At 37.5% G+C, this 27,527-nt stretch overlaps 12 protein-coding genes across 12 annotated transcripts; 5 read left to right on the top strand and 7 right to left on the bottom strand.

The window, feature by feature from the left end:
* The first annotated feature begins 30 nt into the window (after positions 1-30).
* On the top strand, positions 31-2,625 carry B0P05DRAFT_562624 (phosphatase 2C-like domain-containing protein). The gene is made up of 5 exons (XM_051580615.1): positions 31-281; positions 326-712; positions 753-1,378; positions 1,438-1,751; positions 1,787-2,625. The coding sequence occupies exons 1-5, from the start codon at positions 52-54 to the stop codon at positions 2,588-2,590; spliced, it is 2,361 nt and encodes a 786-aa protein (XP_051430000.1). The 5' UTR covers positions 31-51; the 3' UTR covers positions 2,591-2,625.
* B0P05DRAFT_562621 (uncharacterized protein) lies at positions 2,626-3,682 on the top strand. Its single transcript, XM_051580614.1, has 3 exons — positions 2,626-2,826; positions 2,847-3,015; positions 3,056-3,682. The coding sequence occupies exons 1-3, from the start codon at positions 2,737-2,739 to the stop codon at positions 3,670-3,672; spliced, it is 876 nt and encodes a 291-aa protein (XP_051429999.1). The 5' UTR covers positions 2,626-2,736; the 3' UTR covers positions 3,673-3,682.
* On the bottom strand, positions 3,683-4,651 carry B0P05DRAFT_575675 (dolichol-phosphate mannosyltransferase; the record flags this gene model as incomplete). The annotated part of the gene is made up of 6 exons (XM_051581660.1): positions 3,683-3,902; positions 3,973-4,041; positions 4,085-4,180; positions 4,227-4,252; positions 4,301-4,411; positions 4,457-4,651. 6 exons carry the CDS (start codon positions 4,649-4,651, stop codon positions 3,683-3,685), a joined length of 717 nt encoding a protein of 238 aa, XP_051429998.1.
* Positions 4,652-4,691: 40 nt separating this feature from the next.
* On the bottom strand, positions 4,692-5,262 carry B0P05DRAFT_562616 (uncharacterized protein). Its single transcript, XM_051580613.1, has one exon. It carries the CDS (start codon positions 5,181-5,183, stop codon positions 4,755-4,757), a length of 429 nt encoding a protein of 142 aa, XP_051429997.1. The 5' UTR covers positions 5,184-5,262; the 3' UTR covers positions 4,692-4,754.
* A 642-nt stretch (positions 5,263-5,904) lies between these two features.
* On the bottom strand, positions 5,905-7,536 carry B0P05DRAFT_480068 (Rab3 GTPase-activating protein catalytic subunit-domain-containing protein; the record flags this gene model as incomplete). Its single annotated transcript, XM_051575104.1, has 2 exons — positions 5,905-7,397; positions 7,440-7,536. 2 exons carry the CDS (start codon positions 7,534-7,536, stop codon positions 5,905-5,907), a joined length of 1,590 nt encoding a protein of 529 aa, XP_051429996.1.
* Positions 7,537-9,926: 2,390 nt separating this feature from the next.
* Positions 9,927-10,243, top strand: B0P05DRAFT_591882 (uncharacterized protein; the record flags this gene model as incomplete). The annotated part of the gene is made up of 3 exons (XM_051582946.1): positions 9,927-9,943; positions 10,011-10,060; positions 10,128-10,243. 3 exons carry the CDS (start codon positions 9,927-9,929, stop codon positions 10,241-10,243), a joined length of 183 nt encoding a protein of 60 aa, XP_051429995.1.
* A 134-nt stretch (positions 10,244-10,377) lies between these two features.
* On the top strand, positions 10,378-11,305 carry B0P05DRAFT_480108 (uncharacterized protein; the record flags this gene model as incomplete). Its single annotated transcript, XM_051575106.1, has 4 exons — positions 10,378-10,601; positions 10,674-10,787; positions 10,844-10,939; positions 11,110-11,305. 4 exons carry the CDS (start codon positions 10,378-10,380, stop codon positions 11,303-11,305), a joined length of 630 nt encoding a protein of 209 aa, XP_051429994.1.
* Positions 11,306-13,805: 2,500 nt separating this feature from the next.
* On the top strand, positions 13,806-14,859 carry B0P05DRAFT_600498 (UAA transporter; the record flags this gene model as incomplete). The annotated part of the gene is made up of 1 exon (XM_051583233.1): positions 13,806-14,859. Exon 1 carries the CDS (start codon positions 13,819-13,821, stop codon positions 14,857-14,859), a length of 1,041 nt encoding a protein of 346 aa, XP_051429993.1. The 5' UTR covers positions 13,806-13,818.
* B0P05DRAFT_562593 (uncharacterized protein) lies at positions 14,815-15,675 on the bottom strand. The gene is made up of 2 exons (XM_051580612.1): positions 15,313-15,675; positions 14,815-15,264 (listed from the first exon to the last, which is right to left on the bottom strand). Exons 1-2 carry the CDS (start codon positions 15,623-15,625, stop codon positions 15,197-15,199), a joined length of 381 nt encoding a protein of 126 aa, XP_051429992.1. The 5' UTR covers positions 15,626-15,675; the 3' UTR covers positions 14,815-15,196.
* A 2,135-nt stretch (positions 15,676-17,810) lies between these two features.
* B0P05DRAFT_562586 (uncharacterized protein) lies at positions 17,811-22,126 on the bottom strand. The gene is made up of 7 exons (XM_051580611.1): positions 21,165-22,126; positions 19,278-21,112; positions 19,199-19,224; positions 19,025-19,152; positions 18,830-18,965; positions 18,336-18,780; positions 17,811-18,285 (listed from the first exon to the last, which is right to left on the bottom strand). The coding sequence occupies exons 1-7, from the start codon at positions 22,006-22,008 to the stop codon at positions 17,974-17,976; spliced, it is 3,726 nt and encodes a 1,241-aa protein (XP_051429991.1). The 5' UTR covers positions 22,009-22,126; the 3' UTR covers positions 17,811-17,973.
* A 109-nt stretch (positions 22,127-22,235) lies between these two features.
* Positions 22,236-24,380, bottom strand: B0P05DRAFT_499637 (methylenetetrahydrofolate reductase-domain-containing protein; the record flags this gene model as incomplete). Its single annotated transcript, XM_051575421.1, has 4 exons — positions 22,236-23,769; positions 23,827-23,989; positions 24,042-24,245; positions 24,294-24,380. 4 exons carry the CDS (start codon positions 24,378-24,380, stop codon positions 22,424-22,426), a joined length of 1,800 nt encoding a protein of 599 aa, XP_051429990.1. The 3' UTR covers positions 22,236-22,423.
* A 900-nt stretch (positions 24,381-25,280) lies between these two features.
* B0P05DRAFT_562573 (uncharacterized protein) lies at positions 25,281-26,974 on the bottom strand. Its single transcript, XM_051580610.1, has 5 exons — positions 26,372-26,974; positions 26,139-26,324; positions 25,797-26,087; positions 25,460-25,728; positions 25,281-25,411 (listed from the first exon to the last, which is right to left on the bottom strand). Exons 1-5 carry the CDS (start codon positions 26,874-26,876, stop codon positions 25,316-25,318), a joined length of 1,347 nt encoding a protein of 448 aa, XP_051429989.1. The 5' UTR covers positions 26,877-26,974; the 3' UTR covers positions 25,281-25,315.
* Positions 26,975-27,527: the final 553 nt, after the last annotated feature.

Here is a 27,527-nt window from a genome sequence, read left to right as displayed (position 1 = left end):
TTTTTTTTTTTACTGACAAAAAAAAGGACTTATTATGCCTCTTGTAAGTTCATGATGGAATCAACAACACCTACAGACACAACTACGACACCAATCACAGAAACCACCACAACAAATCTTCCAGTGGATACAGAATTAACACATCTCAACATTGCTGATTCACTCAGAGCTAATTCTTCATTTATGAAGATCATGGCCACGCTTTTTCATTATGGTAATCAAGCCATGAATGCAGCTCAATTGGTGATTGCTGTGCGCGCATTAAACTTATTACCTTTAAGGCAAGTAAGGTAGTTGTTGGATTGATACTCATCTACTCATCTAGAGGCGAAACACCCAAGAGTACAATACAAGGCATCATCTCTACCTCCCGAAAGATTGCACGAGACTTGAAATTGTCTGATCCTTTTCGTATTGATAAAGATGGATCAGGCAGACAAGCAAAATATGCTATTGCAGATCAAGTATTGAATGGTATAGAACCACCTGAAAAAATGGAAATACCTGATGAACCCATCATCCTTCGACCTGTTCATCATTCGCATACCAGTTCATACCACTATCAAGGCACGAAGCGTGAGCGCAAGGCACGCTCTATATATTCCCCTACGACTAGACCAAGCCAGAAAAAGAAAAGAACACACCGACCTAAGAAGAAAGACATGGATCGAGTGAATTCAGACATTGAGGTTGATTCAGACCAAGATGAAGAGTAAGTTCATCCTTCACTTTCTGATGTTAACGCCTCTTAGTTTCCACTCCATGCAATCCTTTGATGATGACGAAGATGAACTAAATGGCAATACACCGTCATGTGACATAGTAGAAGAAGAAGATACCATTGTGGACTATTCATTGCTCTACAATCCTCCGACAAAAGACATGGACTATATTGATCCCATCGATTTTACAGCGTATCCTATTGCAGGCCATTTTGCCATTGTACAGCAAAAGGGTTATTCTTATCCTCGTTTCCGTTCACATGAGAAAATCAAGATTCCAAAAGTCCATTGTGAAGACAAGTTTCGAGTGACAGACATTGTGTCCAGGGATAAAGTCGTAGGACGATTGTTTATGTTGGCCGATGGTCATGGTGGCCCAGGATGTTCAGAGTATTTTGTGAGGAATACGCCTGAAGCAGTCAATCATATCTGTGTTGACTATGATCCAGCGCAGCTGGGTGACCGAGAAATACAACAACGCCTAGAGACAGATATCAAGACCATGATTCAAACACTGGATGATGCTTATCTGGCTATCAAACGAGAACAGATGGCCAACAAAGCATCGGAAGATCACGTGGACAATGATGGATGTACATTGATTCTGAATGTCTTTTTGGGTGAATGGTTGATTAATGTGAATGTAGGGGATTCACGTACTGTCTTGATTTCAGCACCTGAACCTCTTCTTCTTCTACTCATCCTAGCATCACAGCAACAACAACAGAATCCTCCTCCTTCAATACAGTTGATCATGACTATAAGATGGATGTCGTCTTTGCCTCTCAGGATCATAAGCCTTATTTAGAACATTTAGCTCGTCATATCTTAGAGAATGGAGGTGAATTTGTAGATTCAGTGCAGAACCGTGTCATCAAAGTCGACTTGGACAAACTAAGAGAAGACGGGAATCGACACGCCAAACGACTGGCTTTGAAGAACGCAAGAATCAGACCCAAAGACTATCAGGCCAGTTGCCAGGAGACAGAGGAAAAGGCGTCCAACAATAACTGGACAGCCCAGAGTGCCGTCAGAACCACAGCGACTTCACCACCCCTGACAAGTTACGAATACCAATACGTGAAGACCGGATTCCTTCATTGAATGTAGCTCGTTCTTGTGGGGATCTTGATTTTAAGATGGATCCTGCTCATAAAATCATCTCTTGTGAACCTGATGTGACATTCATTCGCATATCAGACCAGCCTTATGTGGATCATACTATCTTGCTTAATGGACCTCATAAAGAAAAACGAAGGCACTTTTTATTTATGAGTACAGATGGCACCTTTGATTACATGTATGAAGAAACAGCAGAAAGACAAAATAGAGCAATTGCTAAAGTGATTGGACCTATGATTGAAGATGGTGAGAAAGTAGGAAGATATCTACTGGAGGAAGAAGAAGAAGCAAAGAAGAGCAAAGGACAAACAATAGAACACAATAAAGAACCAGAGCAAATGGAAGTTGATGAGCTAATGAATGGGGATGTCAGTCATGGCAAGTATCAAGACAAGACAGAAGAGACTGGAGAAATAAAAGAAGAGACTGAAGACAAGACAGAAGAGACTGGAGACAAGACAGAAGAGACTCAAGACATGAAAGAAGAGACTCAAGACCTGACAGAAGAGACTCAAGACAAAAATAATGATGTGACAGACAATATGGAAGTCGATAAAGAAGAACTTCCTCGTATACCTTTGTTGTTCCGCGAGTTAACTGAAGAAGAAGCAAAGACACGTAAAATCAAAGAACGTACATTAGTGTCTTCAGCAAGATATTTTGCCAATCGAGAAAGTGCCCATGGATTCTTTGCTTCTACATTACAAGATTATGATGACTGTACTATTATCCTTGTTGAGATTTAATAAAAAGAAAAAAAATAATAATTACTCGTCTTTCTTCTTCTTTTGTACCATGATAACATACCCTATCGCTGTGTCAATACTCGGTTCTTATTTTGTGCTTATTATTGCACTTGTATGGCGAGTCAAATCACAACTTATAAAGGCTTATGGCCAACGAAACACAACTCTCTTTTTTGGCTTGTCCCTTGTTTCTTTGGCTGCTACATGGACTTACATGTTCAAGTTTTTTGCCTTTAGTTATTCTGAATGGCAACAGTCGCATCATGTACCCCTTTCACTTGACTCGATATCTTATTGGCTTCATGATGTCTCTTTATTTGATAGTGCCTGGAGACAGGTATCTGTAGGGCACTGGCAATGGTTATGGAGTCATCAATTATGTAGTCTGACTGTGTCTGTCTGGACCCCTATTTTAGCCATTGAAGGTAACATATGAGTTATACTACATTACTAATCATCATCAAGGCAATCGTCGTGGTATTCCCTACATTTGGGCTTATATGTTACTAGGTCAAGTCGTGGCCATCTCTGTGGCTTCTTCCTTGTTCTTTGCAGTCATGTTGGCCTATACGCCTACACAAGAACCTTCTTATGGTCTATTGAAGCGTATTGCTGCTTGTGTGGTTGGTGGATTAATTACGGTCATTTTATCCCCCTTTGTTGCTGAGGGTGATGGATTTATGCCTAATCTTTTAGTGATGCATATCTTATTGATTTTGCCTTTGATGAGATCCAATACCACCCCTCAAAAGCCCTCTCAGGCCATTATGATGATGTACACATTAGCTGCGGGTGCTAATCTCGCTATCTATGTCAACCAATGGTTTGAATGTATCTTTAGTCTCTCTTCCTTCTCTCTTTCTGGCATGTTGGATGCATGGATCACTGTCTTTTTCCATCACCCTGCTCAATCAAGCATTAGTTCAGATATTGTCTGTATGCAGCTTATTTCTATTGCTTGGATGTGGACACAACATACTTCCATCCTTTTGATATCACTCACACCTATCTTTTCTGCTTCTGTCACATTACCCTTACATTTTGCATGGACAGAATATCAAAAGAGTATCAAAGCCAAATAATAAAATGTATTTAAATACTGGTAAATAATCGCCAAACACCTTGAGCATATTGAACAATTTCAGACACGCCCATCTTACTTTCACCATAGACACGATCGACAAAGGTAATAGGGACCTCACCCACAGAGTAATTGAATTGTCTTGCTCTGACAATCATTTCCATTTGGAACACATACCCCTTGGAAATAGTGGCATGAATGAGTTGATACAAGACATCTTTTTTATAGAGACTATAGAATATTGATCAGATGTTTTTTTTTTTTTTTTTTTTTTTTTTTTTTTTTTTTTTTGTTAGCTTACCGAAAACTGCCTGTTAAATCAGATGCATGTGGGCGTAACATCAACGTAGCCAAGAAATTAGCACCACGACTAAAATGATAAGTTAAGAAATAAAGTCTGCCTTGAATTTTACCTGACCAGTTTACGCTTCAAGTCCCAACCATAGACACCACCACCTGATTTATATCGAGTACCACTGACAATATCAAAGTTCTTTTCTTGTTGTAATCTATATGATTAGGGTTGAGTATAAACATAAACAAATATATACATACTTTATCATTTGAGGAATGAATTTAGGCTATTTCAATATATGAATAAAATAAATAAATAACATTATATACTGTACATGATGAGAGAAATCAGCATCCATAATGATAATATGTGTACCAGTAGCAAATTGAAGACCATGAACATAAGCAGTACCTAGACCGAGTTTACCTGCACGAGGTCTTAATTGCTAATGACAAAAGTCAATACTTGTCTAAATAGCATATGAACATACAATACGATCACCATAGATTTGAATGAGGTCTTTGGCTACATCTTGAGTGCCATCAGGACTATTGTCATCGACAATCACTATTTCCCAATCAATAGCGTGTTCCTTAAATGTCTTGACAAGTAACCAAGTGATAATAGGCAAATTATCGCGTTCATTAAAAGTAGGAAGAATAACAGTGTACTTGTTTTGAGTCATATTGTCTTGAATATTCAATATGGCGTGTTCAATAGTCATCAAAAAAAAAAAGAAAAAAATATATATATATAAAATTAATTTTGTTTATTTATGTACAAATATTCTATGCGTATTCTAAATCAAGTTGGGTTGTTTCTTTTGTATCTTCTTTCAAGAACATATGAGCAATGGGTGTATTGACTGCTGCAGTAGGTTCAATAAACACATGTGTAGGTAATGGTGGATCTGTCAATTTCCTCTTTTTTAGACTGGTTGGACTGTCTAGTGTATCACCCAGTTCAAATGCTTCTCTTGCTCGAACAAGTACTTCTCCTCGTTTATAAGGCACTCTATCTTCTGGTTTAGGTGTGAATTTCTCTGCTGAATATAAGGGTGCAAATTGATGTTCTTTTAGATCTTTATGGCCAAACACATCAAATTCACAACCCCCATAGATACTTGATTCTGAGGGTTGTGGTTCAGAACAGAGCTGATCTTGAAGAACAAGACTATCTTGTCCTTTTTTTCTATAAAGGTCTCTATGTTTCCACATTGACAATAATAGGAAAAGAAGAAGAAGAAGAAAAAAGATGAAAAAATTATTATTATTATTATTATTATTTTAAATATACAACGTATCTGTAGATTGCATATCTACAATACGAATTTCATTATCTTTGACAAGTGCATATTGTCTAAAAGGCAATACGAGTTGATCTCTTGTTCTAAGGTCTTTACAGTCACTGAAGAGAATGTATTCTCGAAAAGAAGGTTCACCAATACCATTGCCTATTTCATTCTATTTGTGAAATCGAGTCATACAAAAAAAAAAAAAGATTGAACTTACGCTCACTCTTGAATAATTCAAACACAGCAGATCGCTCTTGGCCTTCTTGGACTATCACTTGGTCATGGCAAAGTAATTGATCTACCAGTTGGAATTGACGAGGCAATTTTCTTGTAAGTGAGATAGCATGGCACATGATGGATTCTTGGTGTCGAACACAGTCCAAAATGGTATCAAATGTCACTTTGCCTTGACTAAGATATAGAAAGAGGGGAGCGTTAACTAGAGAATGGCAATCCAAGATAATTTACCTGAATGCTTCCCAAGAGAATTGGCTGAGTTGATGACCTAGATCTTTAAGGCCCTTTTCAACACACTTACTTGACTGAACAACAGGATGACTGGATAAGGTATCATACGCAATCCATCCTAGAGTAGGCAACATCCTTATATAAAATATGAATTGATACAGTCAACATGGTATGACTTACATGGCAAACATATCATGAACAGACAATGTTTCTAAATAAAACAGGGCTTTTTCTACTTCTTTTTTCATGTCAAACAACGGCTTCTGTCTTGAACAAGGGATACGTTTTGAAGATTGCCATAATTCCTGCCATATATTGTTGGGTTCAGACATACGTGTACTGAGTTGACCATCCACCCAATCACGCGGTGAATACCAGCGTACAAAGTCTTCAAGACAAGCATAGGGATTGGCTGCTTTAAATGCTTGCATGTCAGACAGGAGTTGAGCAGATTGAAGACGGGCTCTCTTTTGTGTCGCATCGTCAGAAGTGCCTAGACTACGCAGCACATCCGCTTGTTCTGTCACCATATCTTCTGTCATGAATCCAGGGTCCTGAGTGATGGGTATTTGCATGACCTGACCTGTTTGGAGTAATGTCAAGGTAGGATGGGGTTCTAATTGACCTTCTGCTTTCTCTGGATCTTGTATTGCTTCTTGATCTGCACAGGGTAGACTAACAAACGAAGATTCTTCATCATCCATCGCATCGACAAACACATCACTGTCCTCTTCAGATGAGGCATCAGACATGGGCTCTGAAGCCATGGGTTCTTGTGACTGACGCACAATACAACAATTCACCATCGCCAGTTTTTGATGTAGCATATTGTACCGAAGATCAATACCTAATGTCTTGTCGTTGTCATTATACAGATAAGGATTCAAATCAGGCAATGGCTCCCTATGGTCCCAATGCCAACGTATCTGTTTCAATACTTCTAACCAGACCACCCGCAAGAAGCCAATAAAGTTAGTTTGTTGTCGGCCTTGTTGTGCGTCTTGTTGAGCCACGGTCTGGAGACTATACAAGATCATGTTCCATAAGAATGAACGATAGGGCACGGTGGATCCATGGTGAAGCTTCCATCGTACTCGTTCATGAGGTTCTTCTTGTTGTGTAGGCTCAAATAGACGAGTCAGTACCGTTTCTACTTGATCGGATTTGATCAGTGTGATCGGATCTGTCGATGAGTTGGGTCCAAACAAGCTTCTCATCACACGGTCACTGCTGGCATCCTCATTCGCTTCATCGTACGGTGCCAAGTATTCTCGATTCGCAGGATCTTGAATCCATGAATGAACCGCGTTCTGCAACAGACGAGAAAGGTAAGCTCTTTGTTGTGATGCAGGTGCAAATTCACGCGCTATTTGCCACTGACTGGCTGTCAATCCATCCATGGGACTCCAGCAGAATTCAGATAGATGGCGTGAAGGGAAAATAGCAGCCAGTGTGAGTGTGCGCAAAGGATCATTCAAGGACCCAAAAGGCAAGGGCATCGGTGTCTTGGTATCTTCTTGTTGATCCCAATCATCAAAATCATCACTGAAACTGATTCGTCTCTTTTCCACAGGTTCCCATTCTTTCCATCGTTCATCAAACCAGTTTTTTAGGTTGTAGGTATAGATAGCAGATAGCCATACATTGTCTGTGTCCCCTGGTTGGCCTACTCCATACGTTAATATGCCTACCAGGTGTACATGAACCTTACCCTCGTTTTCTCGAAACACACTGAGTTTTTGTAAAAATAAAGCTTTGAGTCCATCCAGCGAATTCAGGGGTGAAGTAGGAGGTGTGGTTAGTGTCATGCTGTATCTTGTCTCTGTTTGGTCATAAGCTGTGTCTGTTTGAGTGGTGAGCATGTACCCTGTATAGAGATCATGTCTTCCCTGTCCCACAGGCACAAACACAGGCACACGACACCCTATATTTTGAAATGCAACTGCACAAGACGATATCAAATACTTGGCTTGTGATAAATACACAGTTGATGGATTTGCATGAAATATCTTTTTCTTCAGCATAGGTTTCAGTACCATCAATCTGTCGTGTCCAGTCCATCGATGGAGCGGATGAAATGACTTGGTGCTGAATCGATAGATATCAAAAAAAGACAAGTCCTTGTTGTCTGTCGGTGTAGGTTGATAGTGGTAGCTGAATTCAAAGGTTTCTTCACCAAGACTGAGTGTTTCTTGGTGTTGCGTGTCTAAAAGGACGCCATCGTGAAGTCCCCAAGACAACAAGGTTTCTTCAATCAGCGTAACTAATTTCTCAAAGTCAGAAGCAGTAGTGTAGTCAACAAATTCATAGCGAGACAAGTCCTCACTACAAGTGGAACTCTGTCTTTGTTTGGTGGACATAAGAAAAAAGAATCTTGAACATTTCAGTATGGATTAAGACTCAGTCATTTCTTATATATACAGTGCGGCTGGTAAATTTTGTCCGGTTCGAAAAAAAACAAATGTCGATTATCAAAAAATAAGTGGCGCTAACTGAAAAATGATGATTCTTATTTTATGCTTTTTCTGGTTTGGTTATAATATAATATATATATTTGTTCTAGTCAATCATGCGTTTTTATACAACGGTTTACTCATTCTTATTTGATTCATATGTATTTTGGGTTTATCACGTACCAACATGTTGTGAATACCAAGGGTATTTACGTTTAGTATTTGTCATCTCTTATCTAAATGTGAATGCGCATTATCTTTGTTTGAATAGTTGTATCATGGTTCCATGTGAGATTTGATTATGTGGAGAAATATTACCTATTTCACTACAGAGTTATTTATTGTTTTTAGGGAAAGATGCCTGCTGATTTTATTGAGCCTTTGTAGATTGAAATTAGGCCAGTCTTTTATTTGGACACCAGTGTTGCTTAACAAAATTGATAGGATTGACCTATATTATTCTGATAATTATGGTCAGGACAAAAATTAAAAGAAAGTGGGTAAAAAAAAAAAGAAAACTCACATGAATGTCGATGCATCTTGCGAATTAGGTTGAAGAAATGCATGAAGGCTACCTTGGTAAAGGTACGTGTATTATAACCTGCTACAAGTCCTTAGCGTTGAATGTACTACTTGCGCTTCTTAAGACGATGGATAAGACCCGCTCTATTTTCAGCTATTCAAATCCTTGCAAAGAAAAAAAAATAGTTTAGTATCAATCTTGAATGAAAAAAAAAATACATAACCGTCGTAAGTAAGATCTCAATCTAATAGTTCGAGAGAAGACACTCCACAGTTATACGCCGAGGTTTATGTTCACAATGGAACATAGCACTGCGTAAGGACCATTCGTCACCTGGTGACAGTAAATGCCCCGAGTGATTTAGCAGAGCTTTAGGTACACCTTTTTACCATCTGTGTTGAAAGATGATAAAGTATGAGGCCGTTGTCTTCTCAACTTTGAAGCACTCCACAGTTATACGCCGAGGTTTATGTTCACAATGGAACATAGCACTGCGTAAGGACCATTCGTCACCTGGTGACAGTAGATGTCCCGAGTGATTTAGCAGAGCTTTAGGTACACCTTTTTACCATCTGTGTTGAAAGATGATAAAGTATGAGGCCGTCGCTTCAAAGCTGAACTCGTTAGACGAGAGCAGAGATTAATGAAAAAGTATTGAGATGAAGAAGAGGTCTGTAAAAAATTGGGCCAGCCCAGTCGTTCGATTTTTAGCATCATGTGAAGAGGTGCGTCACCTTATTTTTTTTATGGACTAGAAAATTCTTGATTGGCTGCATAAGAATTTGATGCTGAGAAATCTTTGATTGGTTGTATAAAATGTTGAGCTCCGTATTTCCAAAATCCTGAAAGTGCGTTCAAAGTTATATGTTGCTCCTACTCCTGTTGCAAATGTTTCATCACGTTTCGAGAACCAGTGCTTACCAAGATTGGCTTAAAACAGCCGTTGACCTCAATCCCAAATATGATTATTTCAACTTTGCCAATACGGTCATGAAAGATAAAGCAACAACAGGCTCTCTGTACATAACCCTAATGAACAACACTTTGCAAAATGCTTCAAAAAAAAGAAGCCTACAATCATTGATGCAATTGTCTTGTACAATGTAATAATCAGTATTATCTCTTTATCGTGAGGAAATACATTTGATAACCTTAAGCTTTTTTTTTGTTTCTTTTCTTTTTCAGAAAAAAGATAGCAAGAACTCGCGTTTTTACTCAGCGTATGAAGAATACTGGAGAGTAAGAAACGAGGAAGAAATAAATCAGTCAGCAAGAAGAATAGAGAAACGTGCACATGAGGCATTAGAGCAGATAGCCGACAATGTCTTCGACTCTATCGTAGACTCTTCAAAGCGCGTACGTGTGTAATCATATGCTTTAAAAATATCTAACCAATTACTGACTGTATCACTTATTCTCTTAGTTGCGCAGCAGCAGCAACAACAGCAGCAACAACAGCAACAACAACAGCAGCAACAGCAACAGCAACAACAGCAGCAACAACAGCAGCAACAACAGCAGCATTACCGATTTAAATGAAATTACTTTAACTTACAAAGAGTGAGTTTACACATTCACCTACTATGTATAATCGTAGTCTTAATTTGAACCTTCTCTTTTATAGGATAACTGGCTTACAAATTCTATATATTGATGATGATGGCGTGAAGACTATGCTGGACAAAGAGCTGTTAGAAGGCCTAAGACAACAAACAACACTTGAAAGTCAACATTTATCATCTTCAGTTACTCTTCTTCTAACATCTTTGAACCAGGCAAATCCCGACTTTTATACCTACAGAAGCATCATCAAAAGATTCAATCTACCAGAAAATGAAAGATTCGACATTTTCACCCACTCTGATCTAAACTTCGTTGAAACAATGGGCAATCATTTGTAAGTACCAAGTTTTTGTTTAAAAGATTTATTATTGATATCTTCAGTATACAGTTTAAACCTGAATCAAAGCCCTTCAAATCCTCTACTACAACCAACACTTGAGAGAACAGCTGCAATCCACACTACCATTGCTTTATTGAATAACTTGTTTCTGTCAGCAAATGACAAAATCAATTTCAGCTGGTAAGTTAGTAGACGTTTTGCGACCTGAAACTGATTGCTGATGTCTTTTCTTCTAGGATTGAAATTGAAACTCTCTTGACTCAAAGCACCAAGTGGGATGGCGTTGGCTTCCGGGCTGGATCTGATCAAAAAATAGGCTTTTGCCTAGTTGAGTTTCCTGGGGAATTAAGAAAAATTGCAAACCAGAAAAAGCTGGCTCTGACGAGAAGAAGATTGAGAAAGGAACAATCGACTTTATTGAATACACCAATGCAGCAAAAGGCCATTTCATCAGGTTTCATGGTAAGCTATTTGCCCTTTAAGATGTCGTATGCATAAGTAGACTGAATTGTTCCGAATATCTAGACATGAAACTCTATTTTGAGTTGGTATTTCTCGTTGACAATCATCTTGTTCGAAGGGCACATACCATAGTCAAATTACCTACTACTCCTTCTCAGCTGAAAGATTTCTTCAACCAAACAGAATCACTCTTTACTTGGAAGAAATCCTTAATTGATAGCATCAACAATGCATAAGTCTCCAAATATATTGATCTTTACTTCTTATACAGACATACATACATAAATACATATTTTCTTGCTTACTTGCTTCTAAACTTACTTGATTACATATTTACTTGCTTACATACATACCTATATATTTTTCTATACACGTACACACAATAGTAAAAATACATTTTACATATTCACAACTCATAAAGAAAAAAAGGGTTCAACCCTCATCTTATGACGCCTACAACTACTTAGACCGACAAGTTATAGGAATCACTTTTCTTTTTGTAGTGGATGGGAAAGCCTTATTAAGGGAATTACCTTATCTGTGCTATTTCTGAGTGCTACACCTTTTACTAGAATGCATTTTGAGTTCTTTTCTAGCCGAAAAGTGAAGAAGAGCACTACATAAATAAGAACAGAGGGCATCAATAAAAGAACCTTCTTTCAGGTCAAAGGAGAGTAGTCTACCTGAACTTCATATGTTTATGTCTGTGTGTGTGTGTGTGTGTGTGTGTGTGTGTGTGCGTATGCCAGTGTATGCTGTGGTTGTTTGTCTATCAAGTAAAGAAAAAGAAAAAAATATGGTTTAATAGACTTGCTTCTTTTTTTTTTTTTTTTTTTTTTTTTTTTTTTTTTTTTTTTTTTTTTGAAAAGTGTCTACCTTTGAACATAGTTCTTATTGTTTTTCTAATTTTTCAATAGTTGATGTTGTTGACTCTCTTATTGCAACTGTTACTAACTGGTCTATTGTCTCTGTTGTTGTAGTTACAGAACATCGTATAGTCTTGGATCTTCCTGTTGTCCATCTTTTGGTCTTTGATCTCTTTTTTTGGGCTCTTCTGTCAACTGGTATTTAAATCGACTGAGTGGACCAAGATCCAGATAAATATTCACCTAACGTTAGAGATGAACATCTTTAAAGTTCCAGTATGGGACCAGGAGGAACTTTTCCACTCAATGTGTCAAACAAGTATTGGAGTTCGAGATCATCTTCCATTGGTGGGATTGGTGGGAGGTTTACTGGATTGGCTGGAGGATTATAACTTGAGATATCAGTGATCACTGAAACCATCAAGCAGGAATACTGGACTAGAGCGATGTCCAACATCAATCGAGTATTAAATAAAACTAGAGGCGAAAAATCAGCTTTTAAGCTAATATCGTTTGAGGGAAAATGAAAAATATCCTCTGATGAAAATAAATTCTCAATGAAGTCTCCACTTGTAATCAAAATAAAGACTGTACTCTGAGGATCCTACTAATAATATATTTGGTTTCCTGCTAATTGTCTAATCTTTTGAATTGTTACTAATTAGTACCAAAAGCTCTAAAGAATTTCCAGCATACAGTTAGATTTAAAGAAGGCACTTTATAATAAAATTCCATACTTTTTCTAGAAATATCTTTAAACCATAAAGTCATAGTAGAAACTAAAGTTAATAAAAATAAACCATTAGAATATCCTTGAAATGTCATTTCTGAGAAGCAATTAGGCCCCAGTAGAAATTGTAAAAAACTTGTTCTCCTTCACACACCATTATTGGTGCTATAAATTGTTCTAGAGTTATATATATTGCTATGAAAAAGCCTCCATCCAAAAAGCTAAAAGGTCATGAAAGTCAGACTACGAAGACAACGAAACCAAAGAGGAGAAAGCTTGTGAGAGGCAAAGAGCAAAGAGCCGGGGACATTATTATTGAGGAGAGTAGTACCAGCGAAAACAACAAGCCAATAGCAAAGGGTACAACAGCTGCTCATTTTGTGAAATTCATGAGTGAGCTTCTTGATATCATGGACACGGACGAAAGCCTTGTTGGCAGTTATCTTGTAATGGATAACTGCACTATTTACAAGTCACATCCAATGATAAGAAAGATTGAGAGCAGAGGTTGCTAAGTGATGTATTTGCCCCCTTATTCACCAGAGCTGAACCTGATTGAGCAGTTTTGGGCTCTTGTACAAGGAAAAATGAGGCGCCACAGGTTAAAAAATGAAGAAAATCTGTCGCAAAGAACTGCCGTCTCAGTGATCTTTATGGCTTTTGTAGGCACTCTAAACGTCAAATCATCGATTGCTATGATAAAAAAATTCTAAGTAGCTCCTTTCTTTAATAAACATTCACTTGTACGTAAATGACAATCTGATAAAGAAACCGAATTCTTCTAAAAGACAAACAAACCGCCAATCATTTTTCAGCTAGCGCCACTTATTTTTTGATAACCGACATTTGTTTTTTCGAAACGGACAAAATTTACCAGCCGCACTGTATATATAAAACAAAATAAAAGTAGAATATCCCTATGAGAGATTCCCCCACAGTATCAAGCAAAGAGATAAATGATAAGCTTCTCTTTGTCTTCTTTCTTTTCCTTGTTCATGGTCATGGTATTGTTTCAAAGAGACGAAAAGTCCTTCTTTTCTTGCTATAGCAAGTCACAATGAAGGGAGCAATTGAACCAATTAAACTAACCCACCTTTCGCATAATAAAGTGAGATTGAATTACATTTTTTTTTGGTTTCTTTTTAAATTGAAAATGCTTCGATTCACCTTATGTGTGATAGGCATCTATACATGCTTTCTTACATGGGGAGTAGTTCAGGAACGTGTCAGTACAACACCTTATGGTGATACAGAAACACCTAAGAAATTCAAATTCTTCATTGTCCTCAACTTGATCCAGTCCATCATCGCAGCCATCGTTGCTTTTGTCTATCTCAAGGCTTCTGGGCGTAGCTTAAACATGCAACAGACACCTCGCCATCTCTATTTGAAGTATGGGCAAGTGGCCTTTTTTAATTGCATTGGCTCTCCCTTTGGTTATGCTGCTCTTAAACACATTGATTATCCTACTATGATTCTTGGCAAATCATGTAAATTGGTGCCTGTCTTGATCATGAATGTCTTGGTCTATCGTCGTAAATTTGCTTTGCACAAGTATCTATGTGTAGGGTTAGTGACTTTGGGTGTATCTATGTTTATGTTATGCCAACCTACCAAAAAATCTAACGGACCTGTCAACAGTTCTTTATGGGGTTTATTTTTACTCTGTACAAATCTCTGTATTGATGGTCTAACCAATGCCACACAAGATCAAATCTTTAACAAGTTTGGTCATCTCGTCAGTGGTCAGCATATGATGTTCTATATGAACGCATTTGGCTCTGTTTTATCAGCTTGTTACTTGATCTTGCATCCTTACAATTCAGAATTGCAACAAGCATTTGGGTTCTTTCAAGACCATCCTGCTGTGATCCGAGATGTGCTGTTGTTTGGTTTATGCGGTGCCATTGGGCAATGCTTTATCTTTTATACCCTTCAACACTATGGTAGTTTGCGCCTTGTCACCGTGACTGTGACGCGCAAGTTGTTTACCATGTTATTGAGTGTCTTTTGGTTCAATCATACCTTAAATCTCGGTCAATGGTCTGGTGTGGCTCTTGTGTTTGCCTCGATTGGTATTGAGGCCTATATCAACAAACAAGAGAAACTCAAAAAAACACGACCTTTATCCCCTCATCCTGATGAAAAGATACCAGTGTCTTTATTAGATGCTGACAAAAAGAAATCTGCTTAGAATAAAAAAAAAAAAACTTTATAGTATCCATGCTGGACTTGATCCTGCTCGATAAGTCATGGAGGGATAGTGAGGAGAGTGTGGGTAGTAAGAGGTATTGACTCCCATATAATACGTGAGTGTATGTGATATGTCTGCTATCACATGGAGTGTTTCTCGAGGAAAGAGACCATAGATTAAGGACCAAAACAAGACAGAACGAAATCCGTATTGACATAAAAGTCCTGGGTGTCTATGAGGACACATAGAAGCAATGGGCTGAATCAGTAAAAAAAGGGTTTCTAGTACCATCAAACTAGTGGGACATGAGTCAGTAAACACATTGATATCATTCTATTCACCTGTTTCGAAGTGTATCAAATCGTGTTGTATTAACATACAAAAGACCACAAGAAACAACAAAAGCTAATCAATACTGAGCACAATGGTATATCTTGTCAGTAATAAACTTACGAGGAAACAATTGCCGTAATTCAGCATAAGCTTTTTCAAAGCGAAATAAGAATGCTGCATTCAAGTGTGACACATCATTTTGTCTGCGTAAAGATCGAATTAAATCAAATACAAATCCCATCAACACAAAACAATAGAATGTGATTAAACCCAAGCATAATACAACAGGCTCTAATTTGCTAACATAAAAATCCACATGAAAGAAATAAGCCAGTTGTGAAAGGATGTCACCTATATATGAACTATATAACAAGAATGGAATCAAAAATATCCATACGCCATAAGACACACATACAAAGAGTGGAGAGATCATATTTGAAAAAAAAAAAGAAATGAAAAAGAAGTTTACTTTAAAAGTTAAAGTATGCGAGGTGAAAAAAAAAAAAAAAAAAAAAAAAAAAAAAAAAAGAAGTCAACAAACATACACTTTACCGGAATATTTAAGGTTAAAAAATTGACAGAGGTTCTTTGTTCAAACGTTTAGGGAATACATAGATTGACTGTTGAATATATTCAAGCTGAACATTCTCGCTATCTTCAGCCACTCTTAAAAAAGAGTTGCTACATCAGTTGATTGGCCTTGTCTGACTTGGTCCTTCCAGGACATTTTGATAGGATTGAATGCAGGTGAGTAAAGCGAGAAGTATACTGGTATATACTTTCCTTCTCTTTCCTAACATGATAGATTCAAAAGCTTCAGGTAAATGAATTGTGAGGATGATCCATAACAATGTAGAATCCTTTCACGTTGGGGAACCATAATAAACAGTACGTTTTTATTGCATTAAAATAAACCACTTTTGATAAAAATGCAGGTCCAGAGAGACCTCAAATACCTTCAAACGCAAAAAAACATTACAAAAGTAATTTTTCGATAGCTATTGCATTCTAGATACATAGTTCAATGTTCAAATGTCATCAGGCCTGCCAGAAATGTGAAATGATAGTATTTTAGCTGTAGAAATGATTTATTTGCTCTAGTCTAAGTACTTTTTGTCCCTTTCGAACACAGATTAACATCAATGATACAACATTCGAAAGCCTTATTTCAATGGCCTCTATCAATATAAATTGATCTAGATTCGGATTGGTATTCATTGAAAAATCAGTAATGAAAAACATTTAAACAGCATGAAATAAGAAATGAATCAAACTTTGTAGACAGTTCTAATCAAGCGCTTTCAATACAAGTACGATAGCATTATGTAGCTCTTTTGAATTTCAGTTTGATGCGGCAAAGTGGATTTCGAATTGGCTTCATATTCCTTAAGAAATTAAATATTATGGCATTTGTTATAGTGAGATTTACGTGTTCCTAATGATGAAAAGGATATCTAGATTGTTTAGTAGATATGACATATGCAAACTAATGATAGATGAGTTATGCTTGAGCATATCTATGATTATAGACAGCACACGAAAAGCGTATACTAGAAGCATGGAAAAGGAATCTCAATATCAATCAAGATGATAAAATTGTTTCAACTAAAATCATCTTTAATTCAATTCTTTGTAAGGTATCAAGTTAAGTACATTTTCCTTGAATGCATTCTTTATAATCCAAATGAGTTGAACAGCAAGCATTTTTGAGGCCATTACCTTTCTTTTTTCCTTTATAATCGCTTCGACAAGCAGTAGAAGCTACAGTAGGCTTAACAGTGGTCTTGATGGTGGCAGCCTTCTTCATGGTGGTGGTAGCCTTTTTGGTTGGACCGTTACATTTACCCTTGACACAATCATCTTGGCAGTCAGCCTGAGTCTTACAACAATCGCCATTGTAGCCATTTCCTTTTTTCTTTCCGAAAATAGTGGCATAGTTTGCACAAGTAGGAACAGCAGTTGTAGCTATAGTGGTGGCTACTGTATGAACCGTAGTAGTAGTAATAATGCGAACAGTAGCTACAGAAGTACAAGTGTAATAATCAATGCCTGTTTGATCTGTTCTGGTATAAACGCAAGGAGCAAAGTCGCCAGTATCCTGAACAATAAGATGATCGAGCACTGTACTATCAGGGTTTACAGTTTGAACTGCAGTTGCAGGCTCACTAGGCTTACAACCTGCAGCAACAATTGGAGTGGAGAATATAAGCGACTCTGCAATAGAGGATTACATGCAAGTTTAAACACATGAGCTTTATTAAGCGCAGTATGTGTATAGGTTTGAGTTTGTGCTGGGAGGATGAACAGTAACCGAGTATGAGTGTGCAGCAACGGAAGATATCAATCGAGAGGCAACAAGGGCAAGTAAGCTAGACAATGGCAATTTCATAGTAAAGGTTATAAACAAATAAACAGAAATCGTGGCTCTCCATTTACACAAAAATACTTTGATCTGCTTATTGGTTATGCCGTGTACAACAATCCTTGTTTATCGAATCGATCATTCTACGGCACTTGTAAACCCAATTGACGAATAGTACCCTGCTTGAACAACAGAGAGTTGCAGAGCAGAAAATTATTTATATTTTCATTAGTAATTCCGTTTGCCTTCTAAAGAGTTCAAGCATTATCATAATTAGCTTTTATTGAAAAGAAAAAGAGAACAATATTACTTCAAGCGAATGCCTTCACCTTAGATAGTAAATCAAAAGATAGTAAACAATTCTGTTTTAATAATTTGTTTTAAAAAACGCTTTGATTCCTAAAATACATGTAAAAAAACTACTCATAAATTTGGAATTTTCTGCTCTTTTCAAGTCGTCTCGCTTTCGAGGTAAACCTGGAATCGCCTACGATAAAACGAATTAACTCTGTCAAGTGCTCAAGTTCCTCGATAAGTTCTTCGGTTGAAAAACTCATAGAAAACCAAGTCAGGTTCTGATATCGAAGCAGCTTTTTTGGACGGTCTTCTGGACGTCGACGATGCAATATTTTCAATCTAGCTTGTCTGGCAGATGGCATAAAGGACGGTAAAGGAATCTTTGCTCTTAAAGATGCAGAAAGAGTATAAAAATGTAGCAGAATTGATGCAACCTAGTCACTAATGAGTAAGTACACTAAAAATTGTCTATCATTTTTCGTACCATATCTCTTCGATAAAAGTTCTGATCCAGACTCCATACAGTTTTTTTTACGCTTGGTGACATTTTTAGAAAAGCTATTCTCATAGAAACAAGGCAATCAAGCATATTCATGCAAGATGTAATCATTTCTCTGTAAAATTCTTTTGGGAATGGGCCCTTTAGTCTTGGCTCATGATCCGTCAGTTCAAGCAAGACACCACACGTAGTCAGCATGCTTTCTAGTCTGCGCTCAATTTTCTCAGCTTCTTTATACTCGTCTATGGTGGGAAACAAGCCTTCATCATGATAAAGAAAAGTACCCATTACATAGGCATAGTAGTCGCCTAAATCGCCAATAGCACTTGCTAATGTCTTTCGAACAGCATCTCGAGCTACAAATGGCCAAACCATCCAATTAAGAAGCAGAGCGGCAACTAAGCCAATAACAAGAGTTGTAGTTCTTTGCCTTTAATTACATGTTAACTCATATACTTATTGCTTAGTCTTGTACATACCAAACCATAGTTGCGATAGATTCTGGGTAACTTATAGGCGAAGCAGACTGAAAGCCAATAACCACATAAGTTACTAGTGAAATCAATGCAACTTTACTATAAGATGTTGAAAAGTGAATAAGGAACAATGGAATGGCTACGAAAAGGCCCAAGTCAGTCTTTTTTTTTTCTTATGTTAATTCAGTTTACTGTTACCTAGTATCACACCAAACCCAGATAAGAGTGCTCCACTTGTACTATTAATTTCCAATGCTGCCCAAGCCCAAAACCCTCCAACAAGAGTAGCAACTAATCTCCAAAGACCAGCGGATAAGGTTCCTCCACTAAACTTTTAGTTATTTTTTTTTCTTTAGTAGAAGAATTGCTTACCTTGTGGGGCTCATAATACAAATAACCTATACAATCGATATTGTTATTTTTTTGGTTACAAAGATTTACTTCGACTTACCGTCAAAGCAGCCCATTGTCCACGAATTGCTGCAAACCATTCTCTTGTGCTGGGTATCCATGCTGGTATAGTGAGGGCGCCTACTACTATTGACATTTTTAAAGCAAATCTGAATTCATAGTTCTGAAAAAATTGTAAAAGGAACCATAATCTGTATCGAAACCGTAAAATGAAAGGTACTTTTTCTGTCTCCTTGAGAGATGAAGAAGGCCCTGATTCTAGTTTTGCTAAACTTGAAAGATTATATTCCTGTGTCTTTTTTCTATGACGCATCTGTGTCAATTCCTCTGTATCGTCTTCATGAACATTTACATTTCTGTTTTCCAAATCGCTTTGCAATGTTTGGTTGTTTCGGTTTGTTGTTATTTTCGATAAACGATATTCTTCCTCTGCATTTTTTGGTTCAATATCTGCAGGCATATAATTCTGGAAATACGAAAATGAGTAGCCACCACGATCCAAGACATTTCGATAGTTGTTTGATAAGAACCATTTCTTCCAAGTTTGGATAGTCACCTGAGGCATATAAAGATGCTTTTTTCTACTTTGTCGTTTACTGGAGCGTATTTCCTGTTGTGTTTTTTCTTGAATTTTGCGCATATCTCTTGCCATTTGCCCTAGCCCCAATGCGATTTCCCTCATGGTAAAGATGAAGAAAAAGATGAGAAACAAATCTTCTTGAAGACCCGAATCCAGTTTTTGTTGGTGCAGATGTGTCTGGTTGAGTCTATAAAGTGCTTGCATTCTTATCTTTTGACACTTGTCAAACTGTTTAATTCGATACCGCATTGTATCCGCACAACTGCAGAGAAATGATGCGTTTCGTTTCTTTCTTTCAAGGTACTTAAGGTAAAACTCAGTATTGACTGTCTTGATTTTAAGCAAGTGAAGCAAATAACTGCAAACACTTTTGTGTTGAACATAGGCATCATCGTCATTCGATATGTCAAGTTGATCGCATAAGCTATCACGTATACAGTCAAGGACCAGAGCACATTCGGCTGCCAATGAAATCAAGGGATCGCGCAAGGTATCAAGATAGGTTACCATCAACCGCTTTGAAGTAGATTCGAGTTTCTTTTCTGACTTTGGTGGAGGCTTTGGAGCTGAAACTGATAATTTGGCAAGGTTAAGAAATGACCTTACTGAAGAGATTGTTTCTTGATTTGCATCATCGGTCGATAAGGAGTGAACATGGCCCTTTCTTTTTTCCTTGCTGCCTTCTTCATGTCCCATATTTTGAGGCTCAGAGAATCGTTTCAAAGGCGTTGTGTGACACTTAGATTTAGAGCCTTCTTTCATACGGGGCTCTTTTGATATGTTTTCGTCATTAGTGCTGCTTTCACTATGACCAGTATCACTTTGAGAAGATTCCTTCCTATGATAATCATGTGGTTTAATAGAAGCATGGTACGTTCCATCCTCAAGATAGCTATTGACAGCATCGCGAACAGATTGATGCAAGCAATCATTTTCAATTGGTTGATAAGAATCAGTAACAATCTCCTCCTGATGTTTAGAAATCGAGCTTGCGCTTTTAAACAATATTCTTTCCGTCTTTAAGTTAGAACCAAGAAGATTCAAGTGTCGTGTAATCATATCAAGCGATCGACGTAAAGAGTTCAGGTCTGAAGAGCAAGTATATGCATACACAACTTCATATTTGGCCTCCTTATAAGCTGTATTGACTTTTACCATGCCTTGCCGCATTTTCGCAGCTAATTCATCCACAACATGCGCAGGAACCATCGGTGATTCTGGATCTAGGAAGAATTGTCGAGTGATCGTATCAAGCATCTCTCTTGTGTCACATAAGGTTTGATTTAATGCACGTCCTAAGAAACATAAAGTTTAGAAATCAAATTCATGTCATCAAATAAAATATACCTAATCCATCCATAGCAGTTTCAGGCCATAAAAACAGGTTCACTACAAGAGAAACAAAAGTACCAATAAAGAAGGGTATACCATATTGGCTTGATAAAGATAAATGCATTTCTGTATTGCCTGCGCTACTTGTCATTGAAAACATGACAATCACCAGAAACTGTATGGTAAAGAAAAAAAGCTTGGGCGCCTTTTGACGAACAATTTGAGCAAAGAATACACCAAACATCAAGAACGCACAATTGATGGCTGTACCTGCAGACGATCCAGGATGGTCTATATTGTACTTTGTTGCCGCAGCAACGCCAGCTAAGGTATAAATGATGCCAATGATAGTACCAACGATGGAAGCCAAAGTAGCATCTAATTGAGCTCCTAATGTGCGGCCTGGATGACTCAGCAAGCAGCCTGCGCAAACGATATATGGTGCTGGCTGAAATGTCTGGGCCAAGGGAGTCACCACACCAAATAAAGTCGAGATAAAAAAAGCAAGCGTACATTTTAAAGCGCGGCGAACGAGTCGTCCTGGAAGTTTTTTCTGGAGATAACTTAAAGCTTTTTCTTTGCGCGACATGTGCTCGGGAGATGCAGTTGACTTTTTCGAGAGGGAATTTTTTTTATCGGGTATAATAGAGGGCACCTGTTCTAGATTCGAAGAGAAGCTTGGATCATGATCTGTGATGTCAGTATCACTCTCATTCCCACTACTATCGCTGCTACTGCTTATATAATCATTAGTAAGCCCAGGTGTGTTAGGATGCGGTCTGGCTTCTGCTGTATCATCATTACTCCTGTTTGTAGCTTTTGGCGAATAAGAAAAATGATAATCACCTCCCAGAGACATTTCAAAAAAGCTAATTTGAAATAAAGTTTAGAGTTGCAATAAATACTATCAAAAGATACCCTTTTCTGCCTTCAATCGACTCATCGCTTGAAGCCTGTTTCTTCTTCATATCTAGTTAAGATAGAAAAAGAAAAAGAAAAACAGTTCACAGTGGATCAGTTTTTATTAAAGGGAAATCAAAACACCACTGGAAAAAGTTTCCCCCGGTTTCAAGTCACATTAATCATGCATTGGCAACCAAGTCTTTTTTTTATTGTTTTATACAACGCTGTGGGGGGGGGGGGAATCATGAATAACTAGAAGAAAAATAATAGGGTAGTTGAATACTATATGACAAGAAATAAATAACAAAAAAGTATGTATACATATAAAAAAAAGGGAGTAGGCATGTTGAATACAGTTACAATTCATAAATCTATCGTGCAACAGTGGTAGACTGTAATAATTTACGAGAAATTTCGCCATCAATTTCTAGATCAAACAATTTCCAGATACCATTTTCGTCTTGGAAATCATTGTGGACAATATTAATCAAATACCAGTTGTTAGTAATGTCCAAGATCAATTCGGCGGATTGACTCTCACGTTCATAGATACGAGCCCATCTGTTCCAGAGTTCAAATGCTTCATCCTTCCAAGCAGTAAATGCAACAGCTTCAACAATAGTAGGTTGAACAATTTCTTTACCGGGGAAGACACCCCAAGTGACAGCATTAGGTTCGTCATGTTGAGTGTTTGTACGAAGATCGCCTTGCTTGTTAATGGCATAGTAAGTTACTTGATGGTCCTTGCCAATCTTTTCAATCAATTCATCTAACTTTTCAGGAGAAACAAAGAATTCAAGATAAGCCTTTTGGAAAACATAACCATTCTTGGGACCCCAGCCATACACAGGATCAGAACTCTTGGCACCATTGACAGCAGGTTGAGAGTTGATGGTCAAGTAACCTAACAAGTTGATGGCTGCCAAACGTTGGCGAATGATTTCAGTTTCAGCATCTAATTGTTGAGCACTCCAAGGAATACCAGCAATTTGGCCTTTACAATATTGAGCAAAAGTTTGGGCAATATCATCAATGGTATTAGGAGCTCCCCACATTTGAAGACATTGTTCTACAGGGTACTTGAGATTAACACCCCAACCATCGAGTTCACCAAAGGCAGGAGAGCGAGAATCACCCCAACGGCCGTTAGGGAATTCATCCCAAGTTTCAGTACGTTGAATGTAACTCTTGGTACGATTCTTCCAGAAGATAGGACGGACATTTTCTTTGGCTCGCTTGGTAGTAAGAGAAGGGCTCCAGGGCAAAGGCTTGATGTTTTCGACAGGAGCAACCAATCCAAGTCTTTCCAATACAAGTCGAGATGAACGTTCTAAGTTGAATGTATAGATGTGGAAACCATTGATGCCAACTTCACGGAACTTCTTGACGAATTCGACAGTCAAGTTAATACCGTATTCTTTGACAGCAATGTCATCTTCTTTAATGGATTCAAGATCATCCCAAATCTTTTGAGGAACAAAGTTATTATTGAAGGAAATGACACGCTTAAGACCAGTGTAGTTTTGGATAGGGAAGACACCAGGTAAGATGGGTACTTGGATGCCAATAGCACGAGCCTTCTTGTAGAATTGAATAAAGGCATCAATGTCGAAAAAGAGTTGTGTAACAACAAGGTCAGCGCCAGCATCGACCTTCTTTTTCAATTGCAGCAAATCATCTTCTTTGTCTGGGTTATCAATATGACCTTCGGGATGACCTATTTATTTTATAGTTAGTATATTATCTATTTGAGCCTTTCTTTTTATACACTTACCAGCTACAGCAATACAAAAATAGTCCCCGTATTTTTCACGAATGTAATGAACAAGGTCGATGGCATGTTCGAAACCTTCTTCACAAGATTCCCAATTGGCTTGACCCTTAGGAGGATCACCACGCAAAGCGAGAATGTTTTGACATCCACAATTCTTGGCAGCCTAATAAGAGTGCATAAATATACTGAATTCATCTGATGACATTTAGGCTTACTTCTAAAGCATCATCAATTTGCTTCTTGGGCATGTTGGTACAAGTCAAGTGCATCATGGTTTCTAAACCATAAACAGATTGAGCAGTAGCAACGATTTCGGTAGTCAAATCGGCAGAGGTACCACCAGCACCCCAAGTAACATCAATGAATTCAGGACCATAACGTTGCATTCTTTCCATGCGATCATACAAGTTTTGGACACCCTAATCATTAAATGTCAACTCATTTTTTTAAATGCATTATCTTTTTACCTGAGACGTCTTTGGAGGGAAATATTCAAAGGACCAGAAAGGACGTCCTTCTTCTTCGGCTTTGTTAATCTTATCAATGACTTTCATACTGATTCAATTGCAAGTTTATGAGTGCTAAAATGCGTTGCAAGTGGTTAAAAGAGTAAGAAAAAACAGGGAATAAAAAGGGGATTGGAAGTCTATTTAAACACTTAATGGTACCTTAAACGATGTGACTTTTAATCTGGCTTTGATGATCTTGATCTTTTTTCATGCTGTAAACAAAACCGAAAAAGCTACCCATTTGTCAACTCTGCATAGTAATATACGAATATAACTGCTAAAGCATAAACCATTGATCAGAGATAAATTATTGTCTGAAAAAACCGATTGTTTTTGCGAAATCATTCATTATTTTCTTTATCAAACAACCCTGTTAGATCTCTTTCTCAATCTTTTGGAGCAATCGGATTGGACTGAACGCAATCCACTGCAAATTAACAACCAATCAACATTGCGAGCTATGCTGATTTGCTGATCTCCGATCAGTAACATTTATGCTTTATTTTTTACACTGTTTTTCAGCAAAGAACTTAAGTAAAAAAAAAAAGAAGAATCTCCTTTTAGTATCTTGTAACTAATGCGCGTATAATTCTTATGAGCATTGTTCATCGTAAGATCCTTTTCCAAGAATTACATACTGTTAGTGTAACTGTTTGTGTAGCCAATCATTGCCTTTGATCAATAATTGAATTTGCCTTGCTTTGCATACAGAAAACGCTCCACCAATAACAGACCATATAAGTTTCGTCATTGATGATACCTTGACCTAGAGAGTGATGTTTGTTTTTAGTAGAACGTAGATTATAGTTTTGGTGCTACGAATCATGCACCCTTTATCAAGGTTTACGTGGCAAAACTTATATGGAGTAAAATGTTTCATATGACAAAAGAAAATCAAGGAGTAACTTTTATTTTTATCTTATCATTATTAGAGTATTTTACATACTTATGAAATTATTTTCAGTACACTATGATCAGGGTCAATTCAGAAATTTTTTTATTATGTCACTTACTTTAATAATAATTGGGGGTTCTTGAGTATTAGGACGAGAAATCTCTGCCAATTCTCTACCAGCCTACACAATCATGAATGTTAGTTCTCCTTAGTTTCAAACTGTACTTACACTAGTAGTGCCACCTTGGATAATTTGCGACAACGATAATGATTTTTTACTCATTTTCAAAACGGACCTTACACGTTCAGCAATCAAATCCACATAAGCAGTAGTTAGTGCTCGCCATTCCACTACAACAGGGTCTGATACCTCAAACATAGGTGCCACTTCTACCTTGGGCTGGCCAGGTAAAAGGGAATTTTGACGATACATGGCTATACCTCGTTCATAGTCTTTTTTCTTCAATGTAATAAAGCCACAGTCTATCAAAAGACCACCTATATTAATACAAAAAAAGGGAATGAAGATTGTTGAGCATTCAGGAGCAAAGTAAAGATTTTCTTACCATTTGAATAATTAGAAGGAGGTGTAAGTTGTTCGGTTCCTTCGAATACGGCCCCCAAAAGTTTTTCCATAGGTTCGATTAAAGAATAAATCATCCATTGAGAAAGATTGTGAAATGAGATAGATTGACTTGAGCCCATACTAGGATATGTCCAGACATCTCCTAATTGATTTGCACCATCGTTTTTTATGCACAACTCGCTCATCTCAAGAACAATTGGCCAAAGTGTTTCTAAATGAATTAAGAGTCCTTTTTTGGTCTTGATAGTAGTCGGATGACATACAAGATAATCTATTGTATTATTTAGTAAAATGTTCCTCCTTAAGCACTTGCTTCTCTTACCTATCATGTTTCCTGGCCGCGGAATATGACCTTCTTCTCCGCTAAAGTAGTCAGGACGGCGTTGTAGTACTTGAGCCAGGTGCTTTAAGAGTTCAAACCGTTCCTTTAAACCAATCAACGTTTCAGGGGAAACAACTTTGAACCCAGTCAATAAATCTTGTAGAGTCAAATGCATCAATGCTTCCGCTATTGTGCTTTTTGTTAATAAAAGAAGCCTTTTATAGAATACTTACAGTCCACTCGATGAGGTTGATTAGGGCTTGTGGAAAAAACGCCTTGCACAAACATTTCTAGAATGGCTACAGCAATACCTTCTCTTTTCTTGAGTGCAATGTTTGTAGTTGATTCTCGAAATACGTATTGATTGCCGGGATCAAAATCAAGCAAGACAGTAAGGACAAATAAGTCCAGAACCCGTCTGGTCTGTTCAGTGCGATCAATACCGAGACTAGCCCAAGTACTTATTAATGTTTGAATACGAGGACGTCCACCTGTATCAAAGTGGCGCCAACAACCATAAACTGGAATTTTAGAAGGATCGTCATAGTCTCGTTTAATAAGAGCAATCACAAATTGTGCCATATCGTTTAATTTTGAGGCATCAATATCAAAATGTTGAAGCCTATTTTTTCCTGCTGCTTCTTGAACTTTGAAACATCTGTCACGTACTGAATGCAAGCTCAAAAGATAATCGTCTTGAGTTCCATTTACTTTGGTGAAGATGCTGACTGGTGTCATTAAGTTATCAAGAGTTAAAAAGAAAAAGAAAAAGAAAAGAAGGGAAGAGAGTGTTTAAATATCTATTTTTTTAAGGAGGACAAATCCGTTGATATCACGTCTATAATAATATCAAAGAATAGAATCTGCATTGTTAATCTCCTGAACAGCAATTATTAATATGTTAATCCAACATTACAGCTTACCTCAGGAAAAGCGGAGACCTTGGCAAACAATAATTAAAATTGTCTTTTTATAGTGAGTTTGTGCAATAATAGTAATCACAAGTGTTATTCTAACATTCTTTTTGTATTAAATACGGAAAACAAATTTGCGGAAAAAAGACAACATCGCACTCTTGCAGGAGTGATTGTTGAAAATCAGATGCTGCTTCTCCAGAGTGTTTTGTCGTACAGGTCTTAGCATCTTTGGATATTTTTAAGGTACACAAACGCTTCCATTACGGTTCCGTTTCAGAAAGAGTATGTCTTTTCTGTAAACAGGAAACCAAGACAGTACTATCCTTAAGCATGGTTTGTATGATAACATGCATTTTCGTTATTTTAATTTCATGTGTATATAGAAAAGAGGTCCTATTCATTATGCAGTAAAAATTTATGCATTTTAAAGTATGAGTCGGCTATATTCGATACTTCAGACTCAGTTTTTCTT

Source organism: Gilbertella persicaria (assembly GCF_025201335.1).
Source record: "Gilbertella persicaria strain CBS 190.32 chromosome Unknown B0P05scaffold_65, whole genome shotgun sequence".
Classification (NCBI taxonomy): domain Eukaryota; kingdom Fungi; phylum Mucoromycota; class Mucoromycetes; order Mucorales; family Choanephoraceae; genus Gilbertella; species Gilbertella persicaria.
This window is presented reverse-complemented; position numbering and strand designations above follow the sequence as displayed.